The sequence below is a fragment of the Ovis canadensis genome, chromosome 10 (assembly GCF_042477335.2).
Source record: "Ovis canadensis isolate MfBH-ARS-UI-01 breed Bighorn chromosome 10, ARS-UI_OviCan_v2, whole genome shotgun sequence".
Classification (NCBI taxonomy): Eukaryota; Metazoa; Chordata; class Mammalia; order Artiodactyla; family Bovidae; genus Ovis; species Ovis canadensis.
In genome coordinates, this window is record NC_091254.1 from 27,875,930 (window position 1) to 27,901,919 (window position 25,990).

Genomic DNA, 25,990 nt, shown 5'->3' on the forward strand with positions numbered 1-25,990 from the left:
CTTGCCCCTGTACCTCTGTCCCCTCATTCCTCCATTCAACAAAGAGATTTTGACGTCTCCTCTGTGTGCGCTGCTGATGGAATTGTGCCCCCCTCCAAATTTAGAGTCACGTACAGATGTGAGAGCTGGACAATAAAGAAGGAAGAGTGCTAAAAACTGATGGTTTCAAATTGCAGGGCTAAAGAAGACTCTTGAGAGTCCCTCGGAAAGCAAGGAGATCAAACCAGTCAACCTTAAAGGAAATCAACCCTGAATACTCTTTGGAAGGACTGACGCCAAAGCTGAAGCTCCAATACTTTGGCCACCTGAGGCGAAGAGCTGACTCACTGGAAAAGACCCTGATGCTGGGAAAGATTGAGGGCAGAAGAAGAGGGTGGCAGAGGATGAGATGGTTGGATGGCATCACCAATTTAATGGACATGAACTTGAGTAAACTCTGGGAGACAGTGAGGGATAAGGAAGCCTGGTGTGCTGCAGTCCAGAGCCGGACATGACTTGGTGACTGAACGACCACCACCACCAAATCTATATGGTGATGTCCCAAACGCCTGTACTTCAGAATGCAAACTTATGGAAACAGAATCCGTGCAGATGTCATGAGTTAAGATGAAGCCATATTTGAATAACGTGGGCCCCTTAACCCTGTACAACTTGTGACCCTGGCACACACACAAGGAGAAGGTCATGTGAAGATGAAGGCAGGGAGCGGGGTGATGCGTCTGCAAGCCGAGGAAGGATGAAGCTTGCTAGCAAACCCACAGAAGCCAGGGAAGAGAAGAGAGCAGATACTCCCTTGGGTCCCACAGGGAACCAACTTTGCCAGCAACCTGGTCTTGCACTTCTAGGTCTAGAACTGTGACCATAACCTTCTGTGATTTAGACCAAATCAAAGAAACCAAGACAGACCTCCAAACAAAACTCCCCTGCCCCCAAAACAACACAAACAGGAAAGGACGCTTTCTATGGACAAGGAGATTCTGCAAATGTATGAGAGGCTGCAAGAGGAGAACTGCCCCTTTAAGGGGCTGAGCTCAGTGAGGATGCCCAGCGCTGTGGACCGGTGTAGACCAGGGCATGCTTCTTCCTGATAGGCCAGCCCACCCTGCCTCCTGACTTCTCTCACATTTGAAACTTCAGCAGCCTTCAAGGTTTTGATCCACTTTTCAAGCAGCCAAGGTCACCATTCTTGGAGGAAAAGAGGGCCCTGTTGCAGGAGATATGAGATAGTAGCCTGTCGGCTAGATCTGGTGTCATGGTCCTCGGAGAAACGGCCAGACGCTCCTCTTGGCAAAGGCACCGCACACCCCCGATGGGGACAGATGGACAACCCCAGGAGCCCCGCGTGGCAGCTGTTACACTGATTTTCAAGTGCGGGGGCCCGAGCCCCGCCTGTAATAACATTTTCCTGGCTGGCTCTGACCTCTGAATCTCGCTGATTTGTCTAACACACACTGTGAACATCGGCGAGTCAGGACTCAAAGCCAAGACAGCAGAATTGCTTTTAAATGGCAGGAGATGCTTAAGACAGGATTTCGGTGACTTGGTCATTAACTTGTTTACATCCCGATCTGCGCTTCTTTCTCACGTCCCTTCCTCTCAATTATTTTTTCCCTCCCTTGGGAATACTGCAACCTGTTTTTGGCGAAGTTTTCAGCGGCAGTTATCTTTCACCTTTAAGACACTTCTGTAGGCAATTCAGGCTTCTGCTCTTAGACAGCAGTCAATACAGATGCGGGAATTTGAAAAAATATATCCTACTCACTCTATCATTTTCCATCAGCCTGCTTGTATTTCCCCCATTTAACGAAAAACAACCTTTCCTCCTCCCCCCTAGAAAGGAGAGGTTAAATTGATATATTCAGAGGAGTAACACAAATACCCTTGTGTGATGATAATTTCGGCTATATTATTCTACGATAACTCAAAGGCCCAAACTCCTTAAGCGTGTCACACATCAATCGATGCTTCTAGATATAAATCTAGATATGACTCTTTGATTTGACTCTCTGCAGCCAGTGCCTGGGTTGTCCCAGCCCTTGAGCCCTTGTTCCACGTAGTCCACGTTCCTTCTCCTTCCTATAGAGCCCACCACTTCTGTTTCTTTCTTATACCAGCTGGAAAGATCCAGATTTAATCTGACCGTGCCAAACTGAAGCCCGTGGCTCTTTAACAAAAAGCAGAGACGTTGGCCTCTTTCTGAAGCTGCCCATCGCCCTGAATTCCAATCCTTCATCCAACCCCACAGCAAGCATTTCTGAAATACAGAGTGTTTTCATAGAACCAGTCTACATCTTAAGTATCACCCGGGAGAAGAGGAAATAAAAACAGTTTACATGTTCATCAATCTCGAAAACAAACTCGCCACGCTGTTATAAAAATCAGTCTGCTTGCTTATAAGTGGAGACGTTCTAAGATTACAGAACGCTGGTGTCGTGATGGGCACGGATTTTCTAACCATTTGCCAGGGGGCTACATTTCCCGTGTGGAGCTTTCAATCCCTTTGTTTGGGATCGAAGATTCTCCTCCTTTGTTTCCCACCTCGAGGGTGTACTTATTGATACCGCAACCTATTTCTTTGTGTGGCTTCTCCCCAGACCCTCTCCTCCCACAAAACATCATCGGGACTTTCCTGATCGCACCGCTCAGCTTTTCTGCTGTCCTTTTTCCTCCTCCAGCATCCCGCCACCCCCCTCCCCTAAGCACACGTGCCCCTTGCTCTCTGAGCAGAGGCGCAGGTACCTGCTGCATGCCTTGCATGGTCTGCTGCAGGAACTGCACCTGCTGGTCCTTGGTCAGGTTTTCCTCGGTCCGAAACAGCTGCTCCTTCTCCTGCTTCAGCAGCTCCACCTCGTTCCTGTAGGCGTCCAGCTGCCATCGGAGGCTGTCATTCTCCTCTTTGAGTGCATAGGCCTGGGCGGCCAGGGCTGTGGGGCAGACAGAACGAGTTCAAGTGAGTGACCGTCTCGCTGAGATGGAGGGCCTTCGGTGCTAAAGGGAGCCTCGCACCCCAATTTTTTATTTTCTAATTTTTTTGTTGTTGTTGATGTGGACCATTTTAAAAGTCTTGATTGAATTGGCTACAGTATTGCTTCTGTCTTATGTTTTGTTTTTTTGGTGCAAGGCATGTGGGATCTAAGCTCCCCGACCAGGGATCGAACCCACACCTCCGGCACTGGATGGCCAGGGAAGTCCCTCCTCACTCTGATCCGTCACATTTGCGCCAAACTCAAATTCCCTACCCTGGGGCGCTGCCTTATTTTACGGCTGGTGCCGCCTTATTTTACAGCTCACTTCTTTGGGAATGTGTTAGCTATTCTGTCTGTCCCGTCTTATGGGTGTTTGTGGGTACAGGATGAATTCCTTCTGAATTCTTGTCTCCTGACCTCTGCCCCAACCCTAGGCTCCCTCTCAGAAACTGATCTGGGTTGGTGGTGATGAGAGCACTCAGAATTCCAGGCAAACTCTATCTACCTTGTGACCGCCCTCTCCCTTTCAGCAGGATGGCTTAGCTCCCAGGAGGGCCACGTTCATTCACGTCATTCGCGGTCCCCAGGTGGAGGCATGCAGCCACAGCTGCCCAGGGGAGGGTAGGGGGAACTGACCCACACACCGTTCCTTCCCGCTGAACTGCTGGGATAGACTACACAAGTCTGTTAACTCCTTCTAACTCCTCTCAGGACGGAGAACTAGTTCCATCTGTTTCACCAGCAATTTCTGACCCTACTCTTTCCTGAAACCCGAAACTCTCTAAGTGGAGGTTCAGAACTGACTCACTCCCCACCCAACCGAGAAACCGGGACGGGTAATTCAGGGCCTTACACATCTCACGACTCCAAAAGTAACTGAAGTGGCGTACAGAAGAGTGAATGGGACCAAGGCAAATTGAGGATGGGGACGCCCTTCCTTCATCTCTAGCTGACTACTTGCTGGTCTCTGCAGCAATCACAATAGCTTTCTGAGCTCTCACAATATAACAGACGCTGGCCCACACACTCACTCACTCCATCTCCCCCATCAGCTTCTGATGCGGGTACTGTTCTTATTATTCCGCTTTACAGATGAGAAAAATAAGGTACATGGATGTTAGAGAATTTGTCTGATTTCACAGAGAGCATCATCAACAGCCTTCAAATCCAGGTTGGGCTCCAGAGTCTCTGCTCCCAGTCACTGGGCTAGTCTGCCAGCACAATGGGTTTAGTTCTGAACAGATTATTTTAAAAGAACCCCCAATTCTCTCCACTTTTTTTTTTTACCAGTCTCCCATACTTTCTCTGCCTCCTTCAGAAAAGCCATTCGCTACTTTTATAAGCAAGATAAAAGGGAAGATATTTTAAAAGTCCGTTATCAGAAGCTTCTTTAAAGACGTGACTTCTGGTTTGTAAGGACATGGTGTGGAACCTTGCTCCAGGAGGTTCTTGGTCCAGGATCATTTCCATCCACTCCCCAGCAATCCACCAGTTCCAGATCCAGATCAAGGTCAGCCTCTGGGGTCACAGTTCCACCAGGAAGAGGTGACAGACGTGTACAGAGGTCCTCTGAAAACCCACTGAGCTCTCTCCTCAAATAACCACCATCAAATTACGCCAACAGTCGTTCAATAGTTGAGTGTTTCACGGCATTCTACTTTGTACAACTGATGATGTATATAGTACCCACTGAAAGACTAATCTAGTAGAGCATGCAATTAACCAGAAAATTCCCTACCTCAAACCATCAGGGATCAACCAGTCAGTGAGCACTCACTGCACACGCACTCTGTGCCTGAGCCTGTCTGGGCCTCTTGGATCACAAAACAGGGAGACAGAGTAGGTCTCTCCTCTCAAAGAGCTTGATATACAACAGAACCTGCAAGTTTGAAAGGAACGTACTCAAAGGAAGAGAGGAGAGGCTAATGCCTGACACGTGTGCTAAGTCACTCAGCTGTGTCCACCTCTTTGTGACCCCATGGACTGTAGCCCGCCAGGCTCCTCTGTCCATGGGATTCTCCAGGCAAGAGTACTGGAGGGGGTTGCCATGCCCTCCTCCAGGGGATCTTCCCAACCTAGGGGTTGAACCCACGTCTCTTACATCTCCTGCATTGGCAGGTGGGTTCTATACCACTAGTGCCACCAGGGAAGCCCATAGTAGGCACTCAAAAATTACTGGATAAATAAATGAGCGACCAACTTAGTGTCAGGGTTTATGGTAGGGGAATCCATCCTACAGGAATTCAGAGGAGAGAAAGGAAAAGGCAGATGGGAATAATGAAGGAGGGCTTTGAAGGCTGAAAGCCCATGAACTGGTGAAGGGCGTCTCAGTCAGGAACAAGAGCTGAAGCAAAACCCAGAGATGGGAACGGAAGGCAGACTCCTTGGGACAGGAAGCAGAGAAGCCTGACCGAAAGTGCAAGAGTCCGTCTGGAAGCAGTGAGAGAAAGGTGAGCCGTGCTGCATGATGAGAGGGGATGGAGGCCAGCTGGACCACTGGGCCAACAGGGCGGCCAGCTGAGCACTGCTGAGGGTGCCTGCCAGTGGAAGATGTGACGAAATCGGTGATTTAGGAAGATTGGTTTGGCAATGGTGCGTGGAATGAACTGGAGGCTGAAGAGGATGAGTAAAGGAAATTTTATTTGCTGTATACGTAGCTTTCAGGGACTGATTCATAAATCAGAAATGACCCAGGGTCTATCTTGGGGGATGGGCTGAGTGTGTGCAGGTGTGCTACGTCGCTTCAGTCGTGTCTGACTCTGCAACCCAATGGACTGTAGCCCGCCAGGCTCTTCTGTCCATGGGACTCTCCAGGCAAGAATACTGGAGCGGGTTGCCATGCCCTTCTCCAGAGGATCTTCCCGATCCAGGGATCAAACCTGTGACTCCTGCATTGCAGGCAGATTCTTTATTGCTGAGCCACCAGGGAAGCCCAGAGAATGAGTTAGTGGTTTTTTAAACATGGTGTGGCCCAGTACCGCACCGCATCAGATCCTGTCCACACCCTGACAACTCAGTTTACCAACCCTTAAGGAAATGGGTACCAGGCATCATTTAAGAGAGGGATGTTGTAATAGGGCAAAATTAGAGAAAATGCAAATGACAGAAAAAGTGTTGGCGCTACAGAAGCACGTTACTACATTTAGTAGCATTCAAAGACACTTAAGTCATTTCCTTAGGAAGCTCCATTTGGCCCCTTCTCAGTTCAGAGTGGCATTTTTATTATCATAACTGATAGCAGGTGTTCGTGAAGAAATCGATTAGTATGCAGAGATGGAAATTACATTTTCCAAATGAATTGCCGAGTCTGCAAGATATGCTGAAATCTGGGTAGCAAAATGCAAGCAGCTATAAAGCATGTGCCAGCAACATTATTTAAATAAATTGTCCGAACATAAATACATAGAGGGAAGTGCACCATCCATTATTTTAGGACTTCTCTTAGAATGGAACAGCTGACAGCTCTTACTCTTGGCTTGAGCTGAGTGACCACTGCTCCTGCCAAGTAGGATACAACGTCGTTAGCATTCCTGGAATAGGCATGTGATATCATCATATTTTAAAAGATGAAAAATAATCCAGCAGGTGTAACTATACACTCTCATCCCCTGCTCCCCTCCCCCCAAATCAATACCATAGCCAACCCCATCAACATTTATATAATGGGGGCATATAACTGATTTACATTCCTTATTAAGTGATTTCAAGCCTGGTATCTGCAAAAAAATCTTGGTTTCTCATGTGGCCGCAAAGTGGTTATTTTCTAAAGGGTGAGAAATTGTCTATTGACTCCACTTAACTTTTGGCCACCTGTTTGTAAACATTTTTCAGCATCATGCTGCTTGGATCCGCCCCTCAGATGAGGCTTCCTGGAAGAAGTTAGATTATGTTTCTTGGACCAGGGCTCTACAGGAAACAAAAAATTCTAATCATTTCTAACTTAATATCATTTCTCAGTGTATTCAAAATTCAGAAACTTGAACAGTCTACCATTTTTCCTCTCTTTTTTTCTAGGGTACTGTATTAAACAGTTTTGAAAATGTATAATGAAGCTTCCATGATAAAATTTACTCTTGAATTATATTCGATTACAATACAAATGGGTAACAAACCTACCATTCAAATAAGCAGGATTAAAAATAAAATGACAGTAAGCATCTTTTTGTAGGAATTCCTGTGGAGAATCCACTGTGTTGCAACAAATAGAATTTTTAACATGTGCATTACTGACTTTCCATAAAATTTAAAGAAAAAGAATACAGTGAGACACTTTAAATGTAAACTATTCTGAACATAACTGAATTTTCCTTTGGTGATTTTAAGTGAAAGTCGCTCAGTCATGTCCGATTCTTTGTGACCCCAGGGACTACACAGTCCACGGAATTCTCCAGACCAGAATACTGGAGTGGGTAGCCTTTCCCTTCTCCAGGGCATCTTCCCGACCCAGGGATTGAACCCAGGTCTCCTGCATTGCAGGCAGATTGTTTACCATCTGAGCCACAAGGGAAGCCCAAGAACATTGGAGTGGGTATCCTATCCCTTCTCCAGCGGATCTTCCTGACCCAGAAACTGAACCCAGGTCTCCTGCATTGCAGGTGGATTCTTTACTGGCTGAGCCAGCAGGGAAAAGCACTGCTGTATCCAACGGTGTCTACAGATGATCATTCATTCATCCACCAATCAGCTGTGTGAGGCCACCATGCAGGGAGCTGTGACCTCCATGAGGGTAAAGCCAATGCAGGCATCGGCTTATACTTGCTCAGGACCTTAGGAAAATTCTGTTACAGGGATTTTCTGGTTGGATCAAAATGGAAATAAAGACACTGGAAAAACCCTGCTAAACAAGATTAAATTCCATTTCAAAAATTAGCACCAGACTACTAAAATTAACCAAAGCGTATGAAAGTTGATCCAAAGATTGAACTGCACCACTGTAAATGAGGCTTAAATGCATTACGGCACCTCACTGCACCCTTGACTAGATCCTATATAAACCATTATTCTTCATATTAATTATGGTCAGAGTGACCTCCTCTTCCGACTCCTCTATTACTTACTGTGTTTCCATGGGAACAAATAATGGCATGCTTAACTTCTTTAAGTAAATAATCTGGTGAAAGCCTTGAAATCTCTCTCTTAGCAGCCTGAGCCAGCCTCAGAAAAATAATTAGCACTCTATGGAAATATGTAAGTTACTTTGGGTTATGTCCCAGTAAGCTGACAGTATGTTAATATCTTTTTCCTGCTCAGGCAAGATGTAACTAAATAATCAAACACTATAACATATTGTTTCTAACAATATCTGGATTTCTTGAGAATTGTTTGTCTTGGTGTCACTGGGGGACTCTGTGCTTAATGTCCCTCCCTCCCCCCCCTCCAGCCTCCCCTCTTCCAGGAGGACGCTGCTGAGCTGTGCATTGCCTCCTTGTGTGCAAAGAGCATCTTTCCCAAGGATTTCATCAGCTGCAACCAATACAGGCCCTTGTGCTAATAGGTTCAGAACCCAGGATGATGGGATGGGTCTGAGACCTGGAAGATATGGTTGCCGTTATCTGCTTGCCTTCCAGCTCCCACAGCCCCGGGCACCTAGGGACCAGGCTCCATCTGCCTCCCTGCATCTGCTCTTCTTGAAGGGTGCCTGGGGTGTCCAGTTGCTCTGCTGTGGCACAGGTACCACGCCATGTCATGCTTTTCTCTGCTCAGTGAAGCTCATTCTTGAGGGGTGACCGGGCCAGGCACTGCCATCTGACTGGCTCTCACGGACGCAGTGTGAGGTGTGTGAGATGTGCCTTCTGCTCAAGCCCGCATTCTCTTCTTGCTGCTGAAACGGACCTGGGTCTCTGAATCGCTGCATGGAGGAAAGGTGCCGAGGGACCAAGAATACCTGCTTTGGACTCTCCTGGGCTCCTAAATCACTGCAGATGGTGACTGCAGCCATGAAATTAAAAGACGCTTACTCCTTGGAAGGAAAGTTATGACCAACCTAGATAGCATATTCAAAAGCAGAGACATTACTTTGCCAACAAAGGTCCGTCTGGTCAAGGCTATGGTTTTTCCTGTGGTCATGTATGGATGTGAGAGTTGGACGGTGAAGAAAGCTGAGTGCCAAAGAATTGATGCTTTTGAACTGTGGTGCTGGAGAAGACTCTTAAGAGTCCCTTGGACTGCAAGGAGATCCAAGCAGTCCATCTTAAAGGAGATCAGACCTGGGTGTTCATTGGAAGGACTGATGTTGTAGCTGAAACTCCAATACTTTGGCCACTTCATGTGAAGAGTTGACTCACTGGAAAAGACCCTAATGCTGGGAAGGATTGTGGGCAGGAGGAGAAGGGGATGACAGAGGATGAGATGGCTGGATGGCATCACCGACTTGATGGACATGGGTTTGGGTAGGCTCCGGTAGTTGGTGATGGACAGGGAGGCCTGGTGTGCTGTCGCAAAGAGTCGGACATGACTGAGCGACTGAACTGAACTATGCCCAATAAATAAGCTTTTTTTTCTTTGGGTAAAGACACTTGAAGATTTGGGACTTAACTGTAAAGCAGCTGACACTGTTCTACCCCAGTTTCCCAAACATTGGCTTGGATCAGAAACTCCCGGTAGGTGTGTTTAACACGTATTTCTCAGTCCTCCCCGCAGAGTTTCCAATGGGATTATGTCAAGGATGCGGCCTGAGAATCTGCCTTCCTCCAAGTTGCCCGTGATGCTGATGTTGCTGGGGCCGAGACCACATTGGAGAGCGGCGGCTCAGACCACGGCTCCGTCTGCTCCTTGGCTTCTGAACTGCAGCTACAGTTAGCTTGTTTGGACAAATACTTCTGAGGGCACCACAGGCTCAGCCTGGCCTTATGGTTTCATTCCTTGACCTTCTGAATGAGCCCCAGCCCCATGCTCTGTGCCAGGGTAAGCAGTCCTGTCCCAGCCCTGTCCCCATGCCCCAGCTACCTTCTTAAAAAAACGGGGAGATCTGAGCACAAGATACAGTCACCACCACTTTCCTGTCCCTGGTCTTTTCACCAACAGTACCAGCAGGCATAGAAGTAGTAATGAAAACAGTAATAGCAGTAGTAACAGCTAAGGCTGTTATGTGCCTAAGCCAATGATTTACACAATCTCCTCCTGCCCTCGTGGAAACATGATATAGTAAATACGACTATTATTTCTCTTTTCCAGGAGATGGGACTGAATTTGAGAGACGTGGAGGTTACACAGCTGGCTGGAGGTGCAGAGTCTTTCCTCGGCAGGGGGAACTCCAGAATCTGCACTCTCCAAAGTAACGCCACTGGGGTGGCCTCGCATAGTAAGTGCTGCAGCTTGAGAGCAAAAGGAAACCAGGGACCCTGCTGCAGGGCCTGGTTAGTTCCTAACAGAGGCGAACACTGCCTTACTGGCTCCGTTTGGCGACTGTTCCACAGGAAAGGGGCTCTGTTATGGAGGCAGACGGGATGAGACTGTTTTAAAACACACACACACAGATCTTCTGCAGGAGTTGTTTGGGAATAAGCAATGTGGAAGTTAAACTAAGGATTCTAGAGTCTTGAGGCTTGACTTGATCCACTCGGCAGGGATCCTGTCTTCTGTGCCGTGTCCCTCTTCGATGAAACAGCGGCACTGAGGCTGCCAACCACTGAGCATCAGGGTTTTGGCCAGTTAGTGAGGCTCCCTGACTTGACCACAAGTGTATGGCTTTATTTCTGAGCCTCTATTGTGTTCCATTGTGCTATATGTCTGTTTTTGTGCCAGTCCATACTATTTTGATGACTGCAGCTTTGTAGTATAGCCTTAAGTGATGAGGTCTGATTCCTTAAGTGCCACTCTTCTCTCACAGAAAACTCTAATTTGAAAAGATACACGCACCCAATGTTCATAGCAGCACTATTTACAACAGCTAAGACATGGAAGCAACTTAAGTGTCCATCACAGATGAATGGATAAGGAAGATGTGGTATATATACACAATGGAATATTATTCTGTCATAAAAAAGAATGAAATATAGCCATTTGCAGCAACATGCATGGACCTAGAGCTTATCATAGTAAACGAAGTAAGCCAGAGACAACTATCATAAGATATCACTTATACATGGAATCTGAAAAAAAGTAAGCTTATTTACAAAATAGAAATAGACTCACAGACACAGAAAAGCGATGGTTACCAAAGGGGATACGGTGAGAGATAAATTACGAGTTGAAGGATTAAAACATGCATACCAATATACAGAAAATAGATAACCAATAAGGACCTACTGTATAGCTCAAAGAACAATATTCACTATCTTGTAATAACCTATAGTGGAAAAAGAATCTAAAAAAGAATACACACACACACGCTTGTGCGTGTGCTAAGTCGCTTCAATCGTGTCCGACTCTGCTACCCTATGGACCACAGCCTGCCAGGCTCCTCTGTCCATGGGATTCTCCAGGCAAAAATACTGGAGTGGGTTGCCATGCCCTTTTCATATATATACTATATATATATGTATGTATACATAACTGAATCACTTTTTGCATACCTGAAACTAACACAATATGGTAAACCAACTGTATTTCAATACAATTTTTTTTTTTTTCTAAGGCTCTATGAAGACAGCCAGGTCCAAGGGCTCAGGCTGGCTCTTTCAGTCCTGAAGGACATTCCAGTGTGCACTGTACCCATCTGAACGCCCCTATGCTGTGCTTTTCTAAGTGTCTTCAGCTGGAGGAAAGGTAGTAGAGACCCCTCTTCCCACAGATTCCCCTGGTCTGAATGGGCCCAGAAAGGTCCAGGACGGGGACCAGACGGCCCTCAGATGACAGGACAAAGCCCTGGCTCCTCGGCCTGATGTCACAGCATGCCTCCAGCATCCTGGCACAGCGCTGGGGAGCATCAGACGCCTGCCTCGCAGCTAGTCTCCTGCTAGACAGCCTCTCCTGCTCCCAACAAACTGAAATCGATCTGTTTTCCAGCAACACCTGTATCGCCACTGAAGCAGCAATCTTCTTCCAACTGCTGGCGGAAATTCCTTCTGTTACTGTTCTTCAGGATTATTATTATTACAACTTAGCATTGACATAACATTTTCTGTTTGCAGCGGCTGTGCATTAGCTGTGATTAGGGAGAGCTCACGAGAAGCACAATGCAGTGTCTGTTTGCATCTTTGTGTGAGGTCAGTGGAATAAGGGTAATTTGAAGAGTGCAGGTAAGCTGGATCCTGTTATTATAATGGCTTGTGCGAGTCTGCAGGCACACCTGGCAGCAGGTGACTCGGGAAAAGAGAAAACAATCTTCCATCGCCCTGTTCACAGAGCTCCTCCTAAGGACACAATCTGCTGGTGGCCGTGACTATGCTGCGCCACTGGGCCACTGACGCTGCTGAGAACTGACCTCACACCTCATTGCTTTTCCATCGACGTTATTATATCTGATATCCCCCACCCCCCACCGCAACTCTCCCATTCACTGTCCTGGAGGGAAGTAAGTGAAACAAAGAGGCATGCCTGTTTCTTCTACGAGCAGGGTGCCTCTGCCATTTAAAAGGCCAGGAGTCCGCGGGGAGGCACAGAGTCCCGCAAAGCTGAGCTCCTTGCCTGCTCTAGGCGAGCACACCTGCCTGACCTCAGGGGCTCGGGGGGGGGGGGGGGAAATGAGACAGGCGCGGATGGGCCTGGGGGTCCCTCACCTGCTCTCCCCTCCCCATGCTGTGGTGTCGGATGGAGGGAGAGGCTGGGAAAAGGAGGGCTGCTGGGGGGCGGGTTGGGCCTTGAAGGGAGGCTCACGCTGCGCCAGCTGAGGATCATGTTCACCAGGGACCCGAGGAGCAGGTGCCAGCGAAAGGGCGAGATGGACGCAGCGCGGGGAGGTGGCTGGGCCGCCGAGTCACCACAGCCGATGCATCGAGAGCATTACCACCAACTCTCGCTTTTCAAATCGGACTTCAGTTTGCTTTTCCACCTTCCGTCCCTATTTCTATTTCCAAGGCGCACGACTACCTTTCCCTCCCAACTCTGAAGGCTTTAAGGTTTCTTTTTTAAGAGAAGGATGCAGGTTTGCGGAAACAAGGGCCCCACCCTGGCCATGCTCTCGCCGCCTAGACAACACCCCTCTCCGGGGACGGGGACGGTGCTCCGCCCTCGCTGGCAGTTGGTCTCTCCAGAGAACAGCTTCAAACAGCACGCCTTCCCTGAAGGCATTCACTGCTCTCCCTTCCTCACCTCGCTCTCCTCCCAACCTGCAGATTTCTTTCCCTTTTAACAAACAGTCACTTCCAATTTTCTTCAAGAAACCTCTCCCTCAAGGAGTGATGTTTTTCTACTTGTTCTAACCCCCTGCACACACACACACGCACACACACACTCTCTTTCTCTATGGCTGGCTGCTACCACACAAGACACACCCCACTCTGAAATGTGCGGTGGAGGTCAGCCCACGTGAAGTGTGTGCTCAGTCCTAGACACCATCCTTCACAAAGAAGAGTGGCCTTTTCCACAAAGAGGTTATTAAAACACCAAAATACCTGGGGTAACACAGGTGAGCTAAAAAGAAAGCCTCTCGCTCCCCTCAGGTTTTATGCAGAGCATAAACTCTGCCCAGGCTGAGGAACAGGAACCGAGGCTGCTGGGAAGCGGTGGGCAGTGATTCCCCTCCACACGAGCCTTGTCACCAATGCCGAGACCAGCTGAAGCCCCCATGTTGTGTCTGGCATCAGGACAAAAGACTACTGCCTTCTCTAGACACATAACCAAGGTGGAATGACTCTGGCGCCTGGGTGCCACTCGGTCGTGTCCAACTCTGTGTGATCGCATGGACTGTAGCCTGCCAGGCTCCTCCACCCATGGGATTCTCCAGGCAAGAACACTGGAGAGGGTTGCCGTTCCCTTCTCCAGGGGATCTTCCCCACCTAGGGATTGAACCTGTGTCTTCTGCGCTGCAGGCAGATTCTCTACCGCTGAGCCACCAGGGGAGCCCAGAATGGCATGTGGCCCAGCCAGCAGTCCAAGTTTGCTCCACACACAGCCGCTGCCTGTCCTACCTTGGTGTCTCGTAAAAGGGAGTTCCTGGACCCATCCCAGCTCCCCGGAACCTGAGCTTCTGACACGGGGTCTGAGGTTGTGCATTTCAGCAAGCTTTGAGGGTGACTCTCATGTCAAAGTTTTAGGACCACTTCACTAGCCTTTAGGGACGAGATCCCTGGTTTCTCTGTGACGTGCTTTCGGGCTTGTGCTTCTTTCATTATTTTTTGACACCTGCTTTCTCTCAGCCTTTTCCTAACGGCTTCTGTTATTGAAAGGAATTTTCCCCTCTCAAGCTTGTACCATCCAGCATGGCTTTCCAGGATTTTCTGCCTTCTGTTCTGCCTTCTCACACTTTGCTCATCTATCTCCCTGCTCCTCTGAACGCTGCTTACTGCCCTTCCCGTGATGATATTGTGACTGAATGCTTTCATAAATCCTCCAGGCAGTGTCTCCAAAACACATTTCTCTGATCTACTCGATGTGGTTGTGTATTACTTTTTCTTGCAGCCATATTTCTGGAGAGATCGCGGCTGCAGCAGGTTTGCGGTCTGCACCCAGAAGAGGCTGGGCTGCACCCTCGTGCTTGGTGGTGGGGCAGGGGCGGCACTAATCGCCCTTGACCAAGGGCCCTTGGACCAGCCTCTCACTGGAGGAGTGGAGACCCTTCCTGCATGCGAGCTCTCCCCAGACCGGTCAGTAGGTCCTGCGAGGCCTTTCTCTGGCCAACGCCCAGACACTCCTTTTCTTCTCTCACAGCTGATGGATGAGAAAACAGTCCCTGGCTATTCTCCCAGCATTGGAAAAGAGCAAGAACTCTGTCCTTGGCTCTCATCCCATCTTTCTGCATCAGGCTACTTTCATTTTTCCTCGCAGCTAGTCTTTTTTCCCAATTAACCGAGGGCTATTAGGATGCATCACACACAGATACGGGGGGAATTCTCCACCTGGGTCATGCACGCCATACTTAAATAAACTACCTCCCTTTCTTCTCTCTTTGGTCCTTTATCATTGCCTATCTCAGTTGCTTTCTCTCGACTGAACATTTTTATCTTCTACTTCATTTTCATTCTCTTCTTTTTAGTTGGGGTATAGTTGCTTTACAAAGTTGTGCTAGTTTCTGCTGTACAACCAAGTGACTCAGTTATACATTTACATATATCCCCCTCCCTCTTGGACCTCCCTACCTCCCACTCTTCATGCTACCCTTCTAGGTCCCCACAGAGCCCTGAGTATAGCTCCCTGTTTGTTACCTTACAATCTCTCCCTTTTTAACCTTCTTTTCCACCTATAATTGACAGCCATCAATTCTCCTATCACGGGCCAGTGGTTTCCAATCCTTTGCACATCAGACCTGCCTGAGGAGTATTGTAATAACACATGTACCTGGGCATTAACCTCTAGGCACTGGTGTTGTGCAAAGCTTCCCAGGTCTTCCCCGCTCACAGCTGGGGCTGGGAACCACTCATTTCACCTTCTGTGATTGTTCAACGGTATGTTCTCCACCTTGTCACGGTACCACTTGCAAAATGCCCTGGAAACCCTTAATTGGTTATTTCTTACAAAGCTGAGGAAACCCTCTTAGGATGAACCTTATATTACTGCCAAGAACGCCGAGTCTTGGAGAAGGGACATCACTGGCTGAGCCACACTGGAAACAACTCGAAACTTCCTCTGGGAGCCTCTTACCTGGTCTGGTTCAAAGTTATTTCTGAACTCTGCAGTGACTCTAACATCTCTCTTCCAGCAACACTAATTCTCACTCATGTAGGCCACTTTCTCAGAGCTTTTCTAATGGTTTGACCACCCAGGTGAGGTGGTCTTCATAAGAGCATCAGCGTGAGGTTGGCATCCCTCAATCAGGCCCAGAAAATGGGAAGGAAATGTAAGCAGCAGCCTCTCAAACGCTCATTTTCAGGGACTTCCCTGGCGGTCCAGTGGTTAGGACTCCGTGCTTCCACTGCAGCAGGTTCAATCCTTATCGGGGAATGATGATCCCACATTCCACAAGGTGTGGCCAAACAAACAAAAAACTTATTTCCAAAACTCATGTTCTCTCCTCCAGCCAGACGGCTTCAGCTGGACACCTCTTTTCATTACTTCTTTTCATCCCTAGAGCTTGAGTGTGACCAAACTCTGCTTTAACAACCTCAGCATTCATCTTCTTGGAGTCCTTGGGCAGGGAAAAGTACGTGTGTTTCATAAACTGTCTGGATGGCTAAATTATAGCATATTTTTCCCTGAGAGAGAGTTGTTCAGATATTAAAACCCACTATATATTGAGTATGATCATGCTTCTCACATCCCCACAAATAGAAGTTCTTGCTTTGCATATTAAAATGATGTTTCTGATGGGGATAATTTTTCAGGTAGCAATGTTTTATTCTTACTGGTGACGCCTTAGAATCCCTCTGCAAGTGCTGAAGCCCCAGTTCAGCACAATTAATCAGACACTAAATGCTTTAAAACAGCACTGCCCCTTTTTCTAATTGAGAAATAGTGCTGTTTGGGCAAGTTGAGAAGGTGACCTTGATTGAATTAGAAAGGTCAGGGACAGAACAGACTTCAAGCTCATATTCAATGATTTTAAAGAAATGACTTCCCTCCAATTAAGCAGGAATTAGCATGAAATATTTTGTTTCTGAAAGGTGAAAAGAATTCCCCTGAGAAAGCAGTTCTCTGCTTACTAGCTTTTTATTGAACTCGGGAGAGAAGGTGCCACGGATGGTTTTATATCAAGTGCTTTGTTAACATGGTGTTGATGGCCTGGCGTCAATTACACTATTCCTTTGGAGCCTAAATGTTATATAGAATGGGCAAAATGTCCAATCTAAGTTTTGATTTCTATTTCAAAAGCTCAAGGACCTAACAACTTTCTGTTACTACCAAAGGAAAAAAAAAGCTCTATTTTCCCATCTGCAATCATCTCAACCTAGTTCCAGGAGAAAAATGGTTTCAAACATTACCTGACATATTTCTTTGTTGTTTTCCCTTTTAGCTCCATCCGTCACCTTGCCAAGTCTCCCATCTTTTAATGACCTGAAAGAACACACCCTTCTTCCTGCTCTAAACAGGAACATGCAGATGTCTCTGCATAATTCTGGAAGAGGCTCCCACAGAGAAGTGAGGAGGAACAGAACACACGTGGCGATTCAGGGACCACCGCGTGCATCTGAGGGGCAGCAGTTCCAAGAGGACGCTGGCTGGGCTGTTCTGCATCCCAGCATCCGCCCTTGTCAACCTCAGAGAGTCCTGCAGACACAGATTATACAATATGCAAGAGCGAGGCAGAGCAGTGTTAGAAAGAGAGAAGGGGCTTTACAGCTATATGCCAGTTATGAGACCTGGGGGCAATTAGTCAACCTCCATTAGACCCCAGGGTTCTCATCTGAAAAACATGGTCAGTACTGTGAGGATCAAACAGATAATAGATTTTTTTTGGGGGGGGCATCTAAGCTGAAAAAATATCCTTCAACAGATTAAAAAATTAGATGAATTGGTTCTTCCTAGTTTTTATTTCCAATCCATTTGGTTAACACATTCTTGTCCATTGACTGTGTACTCTGCAAGGTGGTGGCCATTCAGAGAGGTTCAAAGATTCTGACCTAGTCCTGAAGGAGTAGATGGTACAAAGTCTATCTCACCATTATTTACTTAAACAAACAAATTAAAAACCAAACAAACAAAAACCAAGCAAACTTTCTCCAGGATGACAGAATTCAGCTGAATAGATTTGCCCTTCTTTTCAGATCCTCGCAGCATTCACGGCTCTGCCTGTGCGAGTTTATCTGTTAGTTTTGGCTGTGATTTCTGAGGGTGTGGAGAGCACATGCAGTATGGACCCACGATCCAGTGTTATTCCAAGGAAAGGAGATCTCTGGTAGCTACTGGGATTTTTCAGAGTAGGAAAACAACATGCTCAGTTCAAAGACTAAGTCTCATACAGTCTTACAAGACTTTGCTACTTTTCCTCCTTAATACGGCATCGCAAGACATGATATCATGGTCCCATATGCATTGCAAGCAAGAGTTCACTAAATATTTGTTTTTGTTTTATCATTGCTTTGTATTATGGCATTGCTTAAGACAATTTCATGGAAACAAAGGGCTGAGGATAGAGAAATGGCTAGCTTTACAATGTCCAGATTATCTAACTAGAAGAAAAGTCTAGAATGGCAAGTGGAGACATTTCTGAAACAACTGGTAAATCACTAAAGAAAAGAATAACAAAGTTCTGTGAAGCAATTATCCTTCAATTAAAACATAGAATTAAATCTCTTATCCTGCTTCCAAGAGATTTGCCAAACTCGAGTTACCACTTAAGTTTTGCCTAAAAACTCGTAATTACAAAAAAATCACTAATACAAACTTGCAGAATTTATTCAGCATTCCAGCTACTTATTGTTGGGAGTAAAAAACTACATTTTTGTCATTATAATTTTCAACATAGGGTAAGAAAGGACAGGACATAATACTTCTAAGATCTTGTTCCAATCGAAACATGCCCGAGTCTGTGTATCTCAATAAGATTACTACTATAGATGCTCTCCTTCAGACATATATTTTCCAGATTGATTGAGGGGTACATGCCATAAAGAAGAAGCCTCAGGAGCAAGGAAGGAGGGAGAATGCTTCAACAGGTCTTGAAATTAGATGGAAAGTCAATGAATGATTTTCAGGTAGGCTCTCCGAGTCCCTGGGCATGCAGAGAAAACATGAGTTGGGAAATCAAAGAACTAATACTGTAGCTCGGATCATTCTCGATCAATCATCACATCTGCGCTTGCATTTGGGGTAGTTTTATTTTCCTCTTCGCCTTTCCGGAGAGTCAGGGAATGGAACACTTGGGCTTCCATTGGAAGACTGTATCTATCTGGTTTATCAAAGGTGTACATGACATGGCACGATTCCTCCCCCATGTAAATACTTCACTTCTTCAAAGCAGGTCTTCTTCTTGTTCAAAGCCACAGAACAGGTTGTTTTTGAGGAAAAAAATATCACTCAACTTGAAAAGGGATTGTGCCAGTTTCCTGAATATTTTTAGAAGCTGGCGTTTCAGCTGGCATGGGCTAGAGAACAGTTTGCCACATGCTCCGCCTGTAACTTCTTTCTAGTCAGCAGAAAATCCCGAGAGTAACGGGAAGACTAAGAGACAGCCGCAATGAGCTCGGTCAGGATGAACATTTTCAGGTAACGAACATACCCAGTCTATCTCTGCCTCCCAATGGCCTCATGGCGCCAGGCACGAGGCAGGCACTCAATGTCCTTGGCAGATTTCACTGACTCTGTTGATGCCATTCAAGGCATCTGAGGGATATTCTGGAGCCTTTCCCCCTCTAACATGCACAGAGTGGTGCCATAGCAAGATCATCAACCTGGAAGGAAGGGAACTAGTACTGAGTTCTGGACCTTCTACTTACTATCTTGGGCAAATAACATAACTTCTCAATGGAGAGCTGCACAGTCCTATCTGTGCAAAGAGAGGGGTATACAAAATGATTTCTAAGCATTTCTTCCACATCTGATGAAGAGACTCCTCATTGCCAATCTCCTTGTGATGAGGAGCTTCTCTGGTGGTCCAGTGGGTAAGAAACCACCTTGTAGTACAAAGAGACCCCGATACGATCCCTGCCCTGGGAAAGATCCCAGACCCAAGCAACTAAGCCAGTGCACCACAACTACAGAGCCTGGGCTTCAAGTACTGATGCCCACGCTCCACAACAAGAGAAGACTGCACACCACAGTGAGAGAAAGCCCGTGCGTGGTAACGAAGACCAGCGTGGCCATAAATAAGCAAATATTAAAAACAAAGAGCTTCACATGGCTGCCTAGATTAGAACTTGCACGATTTCTTAGATCTTTAGTTTAATAGCTATGCAAATATGATCATACTTAGAACAGGAAACTGCAAGACAATATGGTCTAGGAAGCTGTAAAATACAGAAAATCAAATGTGATAATTCCATTTGGGTTTTCCTGATAGTTCAGTTGGTAAATAATCTGTCTGCAATGCAGGAGATCCTGGTTCGATTCCTGGGTCGGGAAGATCCACTAGAGAGGGGATAGGTTACCCACTCCAGTATTCTTGGGCTTCCCTTGTGACTCAGCTGGTAAAGGATCTCACATGCAGTGCAGGAGACCTGGGTTTGATCCCTGGGTTGGGAAGATCCCCTGGAGAAGGGAAAGGCTACCGACTCCAGTATTCTGGCCTGGAGAATTCCATGGACTGTATAGTCCATGGGGTCGCAAAGAGTAGGACACGACTGAGTGACTCTCACTTTCACTTTCCCTGTCCAGGGCTTCCAAGTATCATAAATAGCAGGTGGACTATCTAAGAAAGGGCAGAAATAATTAGTGCTACTCCTTTAAATTACTTTCTCCATAGTTCTATGGCACTTAAATGTGTATGGCTCACTGAGATTCTACTGGACGTCTGTTCTCATGGTCTGTCTTCCTGCAGCAGACATTAGCATCTTTAGGTCTGCGATTAATGAAGCTTATGGGCAACACTGTTAGAAGTCAAGGTACAGTCACTACATATCGCTAACTGTCTTGAACAATGCAGTATAAAAGCACAGAATTAGGAAGATTGTGTTCACGAACAGTACATCAGGGCTAAGAAGCTGGTAGTAGCGTATGTTTTAATAAGGTCTGGTATCGATTATTTTGGCCAATGTCCTACTTTACCAGTGTTATAGTCACACTTGAAGATTTCAGATGGAAAGGTAGAGACGAAAATCAATAGACACTATCTTTCCACTACCAACCAGCTACATATCTGTATGGTTTTCCGCCATGCTCACATTTAAGGGACCCGAAAGATGCTATGCGGAAGGCTGGCCCAATTTCCAGGCTTTAATAACCTTAGGTATCTACTCTGACCACCTCAGAGACTACAGCTTCAAATCATAAAGGTTCACAGGAAGGAGTCTATGACCCAGAAAGGATACACATGCATTTGCTCTATATTTTCTGTTTCATTAACATATAAAAAAAGCTTTAAAAAAACCTCACTTGCCATACAAATTGGTCTGACTGAAAACAAAATCATATAGAATTGTTTCTGAGCTTTAAAAATATATACAAAGATGCTTATACAGTTAGGCTGTGCAGAAGAAACAGAATTAAAAACTAAAGTCTTTTGTCTTGTTATAACTAACACAGTTTTATCTTTTATTATTGGCAATAATTAGATTCTCCAAAATTAACAAGTATTTTTTATGTAAAAAATAATTTCATTTTTGAAGTGCTACAGCCTGCCGGAGGGCAATGGATTGATCTACTAAAAGCGTTTTCTATAAGCACCAACTAGAAAGATTAGGTGGGCACTTAAAAAATTACATCAAGTTTGAAAAGAATAATTCTCATTTTGTAATCAGAAATTCTGACTTTTAGTTACAAACTAAGAGGAAAAATTAGGAATAAATGCTGCTAAAGAATTCTTTTTTACATTTAGAAAGGAAAAAGAAAAGCGTCGCAAACTTACCCAGATTGTCATCTAAACTCACTCGAAAATACTCTGCTGTTTTTTCCAGAAGTTGTGCAAACCCCAGTTAAATTCCAACAACACTGTGTTAATTTTGCTCAAATGCAAGCTGAAAACATATTTTAACATCCTGTCAGAATGAGATACTAAGAGTGTCGATAAAATGACACTAAAATAAATGTAAATTTAGATTGCTGTTACAAGTGGCTGCCTGGCTCTGGGAAGATGCTAGGTTGCTATAGTATTTTCCATAGCAACTTTGCATCTTATTACATAAATATTCCCTCAGTGTCCTTAGAGCCTGCTAAGAAAACAGGATTAAATCTACTCCCCAACGTAATGATCCCGCAATCAAACCTTATCAGAATGAAATGCCCAGGAAACACAATAAACTGTAATGTAGACCGCAGTGCTCCTGGCAGCTGAAAGGCATCCGAGTACCACAGGCGGGTCAGGGGCAGCTGTGCTGTGACCTCAAGTTGCCCACCGGTCACTTGTCTACACTCCCTCTGGGTCAAGGTCTCTGCGCCTCTCCCTTTCTAAACATTGCTTGATGAGTTCCCCGCTTTTCTCCACTAGCTGCCATCTGCCCATCCGCCCAGGTGCCCTTCACCACACTCTGGGGGCTCCTGTCACCAGGCAGGAAGCCAGGGCTTCAGGGAGCAAATGCAGCGGGGCTGGAAGCACGTGCTGGACTGTCTGTCACCCAGGAAACCAAGCAGAGAACCCCCTGGGCTCCAAGCTAGGCGGGCCAGGCGTGGATAGGCAGAGACTCTCTGCCAGGGCTCGCCTGGTTCTCTGCAGGGGCCACACAGCTAAGTGGCTGAGGCATTAGGGAAAATCCACGGTCTCTGAGACATAGCACAATTTCAGCAACATGAACTGATTCGACACAAAACACACGATTATGGAAAATTTGTGCATATGTGAGAGCGATGTTGGGAATACGGCATTGTTGTGTGCTATAGAAAAACAAGATTATAAAGGGATTTGGCTTAAAGAGAGTTTAAGCTCCAAATGTGAATTTACACAACAGATAAGCACGCTTTGGTGGGACAGGTGTGTTGCTGTGACAAGCAACCCTCCACCACAGGGTTGGGACTTTCCAGGTGGCGCTAGTGGTAAAGAACTCGCCTGCCAATGCAGGAGACCGAAGAGATGTGGGTTTGACAGCTGGGTGAGGAAGATCCTCTGGAGGAGGGCATGGCAACCCACTCCAGTATTCTTGCCTGCAGAATCCCATGGACAGAGGAGCCTGGCGGGCTACAGTCCATGGGGTCGCACAGAATTGGACACAACAGAAGCGACTTAGCACGCACGACGCACACCTCTTACATATAAAAGGTAAAGAATGATTTATACACTTCTCAGAAATACATCCATCATGAGATAAGAACTGCAGCTGCACACGAAATCACCAGGGAACTGAAAAATCTGCCCCAAATAAACATCGATTTGATTTCCTTTGGCAAGATTAGCAAGATTAAAATACAAAGGAAGAAACAGAGCAGAAGCCTGGACTGCTTGCAAATGAAGCTCCATGTCAAGAGATTAGGAGCAAAGCTGGCTGCTCAGCGCACTTCTGAAGACTGATTTCCTCATCTTGAATCCATGTAGGTTGTAGCTGATCACATCTTCTTGTCTGGCCCTGGAGGTCCCAGGAGACACTCAACTGTGGTAATAAAATGCTCATGTTTAACTCGGTGGCGACTGATGGACACACATCACCATTCTTATTTCCCTTTTGGGTTACCATCACATGTGAAAACGGGAAATCTACAAACACCTTAGGTGAGCCTCTGGGGCTGGTGTCTAATTGGAATATCTCTGTTGGGTCTCCTTCATGGCTCTCAAAAGCACTTTCTTCCAGGAAATAAACTGAATCAGAAAAATGAAGGCAGTCCTGGTGTTCAAAGAGATCAGGGACAGCCAGAGAGAGCTTTATGATTATTAATCTTTTAACCTGACTTCCGGCTGTAAATGAAACTTCAGACATACTGAATACTGCTGACCCATTTATGAGTCCCTAATCTGACTCAGTTGTCAAAAATCCTTGTTTGACTTCTTACTGGAATTAAAAAGAAGTCTGTACCTATGCTGTGGTTGAGTCTCTGGAAAATCAACAACCTGGACAACACTCTTCATAATTAAGAGTATTTGTCCCTACAAAGAACTCCGAGTTTAAATGAGGTGTAGTTAAAACCCAAGAGTGTCTGTACATTATGGAATGGTTTAAGGGTTGTGTGTTAAGCAAGGGCTGTTTTAGTTTTACTTTTCTCAAATCTGTGTTCAACATGTAATGTATACTCACCAAATACTGCGTGAGGTACACACACTGGAAGCGATGCTCATTTTGTTTTATACTGAATTTAAATTAATGGCTTGAAACATATTTGGCTTCAGGCACTGCATTTCTATTAACTTAAAAAATGTTCATATTTCTCTTCAAAAAGTATCTTAAGCCTGGAGGGCAAGGCAGACTGTGTCTAAACTCTCCCCGTACCCCTGGGTCCATAGTGCCTTGAACACAAGAAGGTGACTAACAAATGCTTGCTGACCATTAGGTTAATACTAGAGTTTCAACTCTCTGGGTCATAGCCTCTTCAGCATGTGGCATGGGAATTCTGGGCATGCAGAAGTTCTGAACATTGTGGAGAAATCAACCATCCCTGTTTGAACACGCCACTTCATGCCTGACATTGCCATTTAACCGAAGCAAGTGTTCTTAAGACTACCATCCTCTGACTTACGGGATGGCACCATCCAAAACAGACAGGAAGAAGAAGGTGATGCGACTGAAGTCAACCCGCTTTTATTGAGCACTTACTTGGTGAAAAGCCCAGGACCAGGTGTTGAAGGATGATTAAGAGGCAGAGTTAACAGCCACTGAGTTACTTGTCATGTGCTAGTCGGGAGGGCTTCACAAGATGCATGAACTCTCTCAACACTGATGCTCATCAGGTTCTGCCAAAGGAGGCCTTAGGATTTAGGACAGACTTCCTCTCTCCTTCCCTTCCTTCCAGCGCACTCCTGCGCCCCCTCCCCTGCCAATCTGGAGGGAGGAAGGAGAAAGCTGAGGGAGAAGCAAGCTGCAGGGAGGGAGGGAGAGGGAGTGGACAGGAGAGAGAGAGGGAAGTAGGAATACACTAGGTTTTAAAAGTTTGGCTTGATTGCAGCAGGAGGCAGACTGTGCAACAATGCATCTGAATTTTTATCAGCAATTATCTTCAGGGGTTTTGGAGCAGGATGCCAATCTTCCCGAACGAATGCTTTGATACGTCTGTCTTGATTTTCAAATGTAATAACAAAACTCATTTTCATTTTCATCAGCATTTCAGTTTGGCTCCAGCAAATCCCTTTTCCCTCTTTAAGAGTCACCTGCTGAGCCTCAGTGACCAGCCTGCCCAGAGTGGAAGGGACAGCTGGTCTGGGCGAACTCTGGCCAAAGACACACTGTAAATTACCAGGAGTGGTAAACAGCCAAAGTACAAGGAAGCATTCTTCTTAATCAGAAGAGCAGAGATGGCCTGAAAAACTTTGATTAAAAGAAAAAATTAAACTCAAGGTATCATAGAAATCTTTCCTTTTCCAAAAACCAAAGTCCATTCTCTCTATCTCCCCATCAGAAATAAAACCTGTGGAGGTTGTTTTTTTGTTCTGGGAAGGCAGGACTGGTAGGAGGCTCCCAGGAGGAGATCCCCTCCTGGCATTTCTAAGAATTTCTGGGTCAGCTGCTGCCAGAAAGGTCTGAGGGAAAATCTCAAGATTTCAGAAGAAGAGGAAGGGCCAGGGGATTCCTTAGAGCAGGGAACCCCAACCTCTGGGATCTGATGCCTGATGACCTGAGGTGGAGCTGATGTAATAATAATAGATATAAAGTACACAATAAATGCAATGTGCTTGAATCATCCTGAAACGATACCCTTATCCCTTAGTCCATGGAAAAAATCTCTTCCGTGAATCCAGCCTCTGGTGTCAAAAAGGTTTGGAATCACTGGAAAAGATGCAGAAGCTTACTTCTATTGCGAGTCTGGCAGCTTCCGTGTCAGTGCAGTAAAGTGCTGTCTTCAGAGGCCTGCTAAGAGGTGACTAGACATGCAAATTTGTAGCTAAAAAAAAAAATGAGTGGCCCGTTACCTAAAGAGATGCTTCCGAAAGACCCGTTTCCCTCAGGCTGCAGTGCAGGCAGCCGAACCTGAGCCACTTTCAGCAGTTCACAGGGATCTTTTGTCTGAGGCTTGGCCAAAGATCAAAGGGATTCCTGCTCTCAGGCTGTGTCCCCTGAATAGGCTGGGCTGAGAGAACCACCACCTGCCTTTTGGCAGGGTCTTGAGGGCCCGGTGGAACAAGGGTGGCTTTCCCTTCCATCTCATCAGTCCTGCAGTTCGCTCATAAACCACATGCCACGTTCTCTGGTCCATCTCGTTTGGAAAAGCACAAGAAAGACTCCAAACTCCTCAGGGCCTGGCATTTGCTCTCTGGTTCTTTCATCTCTGCTCTTGGCACCTGGTGCGGATCATGTACTGGTTGAGTTCATTAATTCTGCTGA

At 46.2% G+C, this 25,990-nt stretch overlaps 1 protein-coding gene across 5 annotated transcripts in view; it reads right to left on the bottom strand.

Annotated features, from left to right (window-relative positions):
* Positions 1 to 25,990, bottom strand: part of ENOX1 (ecto-NOX disulfide-thiol exchanger 1) — a 336,022-nt gene that overhangs the window by 105,391 nt on the left and 204,641 nt on the right. For all 5 annotated transcript variants that reach the window (XM_069601258.1, XM_069601259.1, XM_069601255.1 and 2 more), the window contains one exon: positions 2,740 to 2,924. In XM_069601258.1, the coding sequence (XP_069457359.1) occupies positions 2,740 to 2,924 (185 nt within the window). The remainder of the gene's footprint in view (positions 1 to 2,739; positions 2,925 to 25,990) is intronic.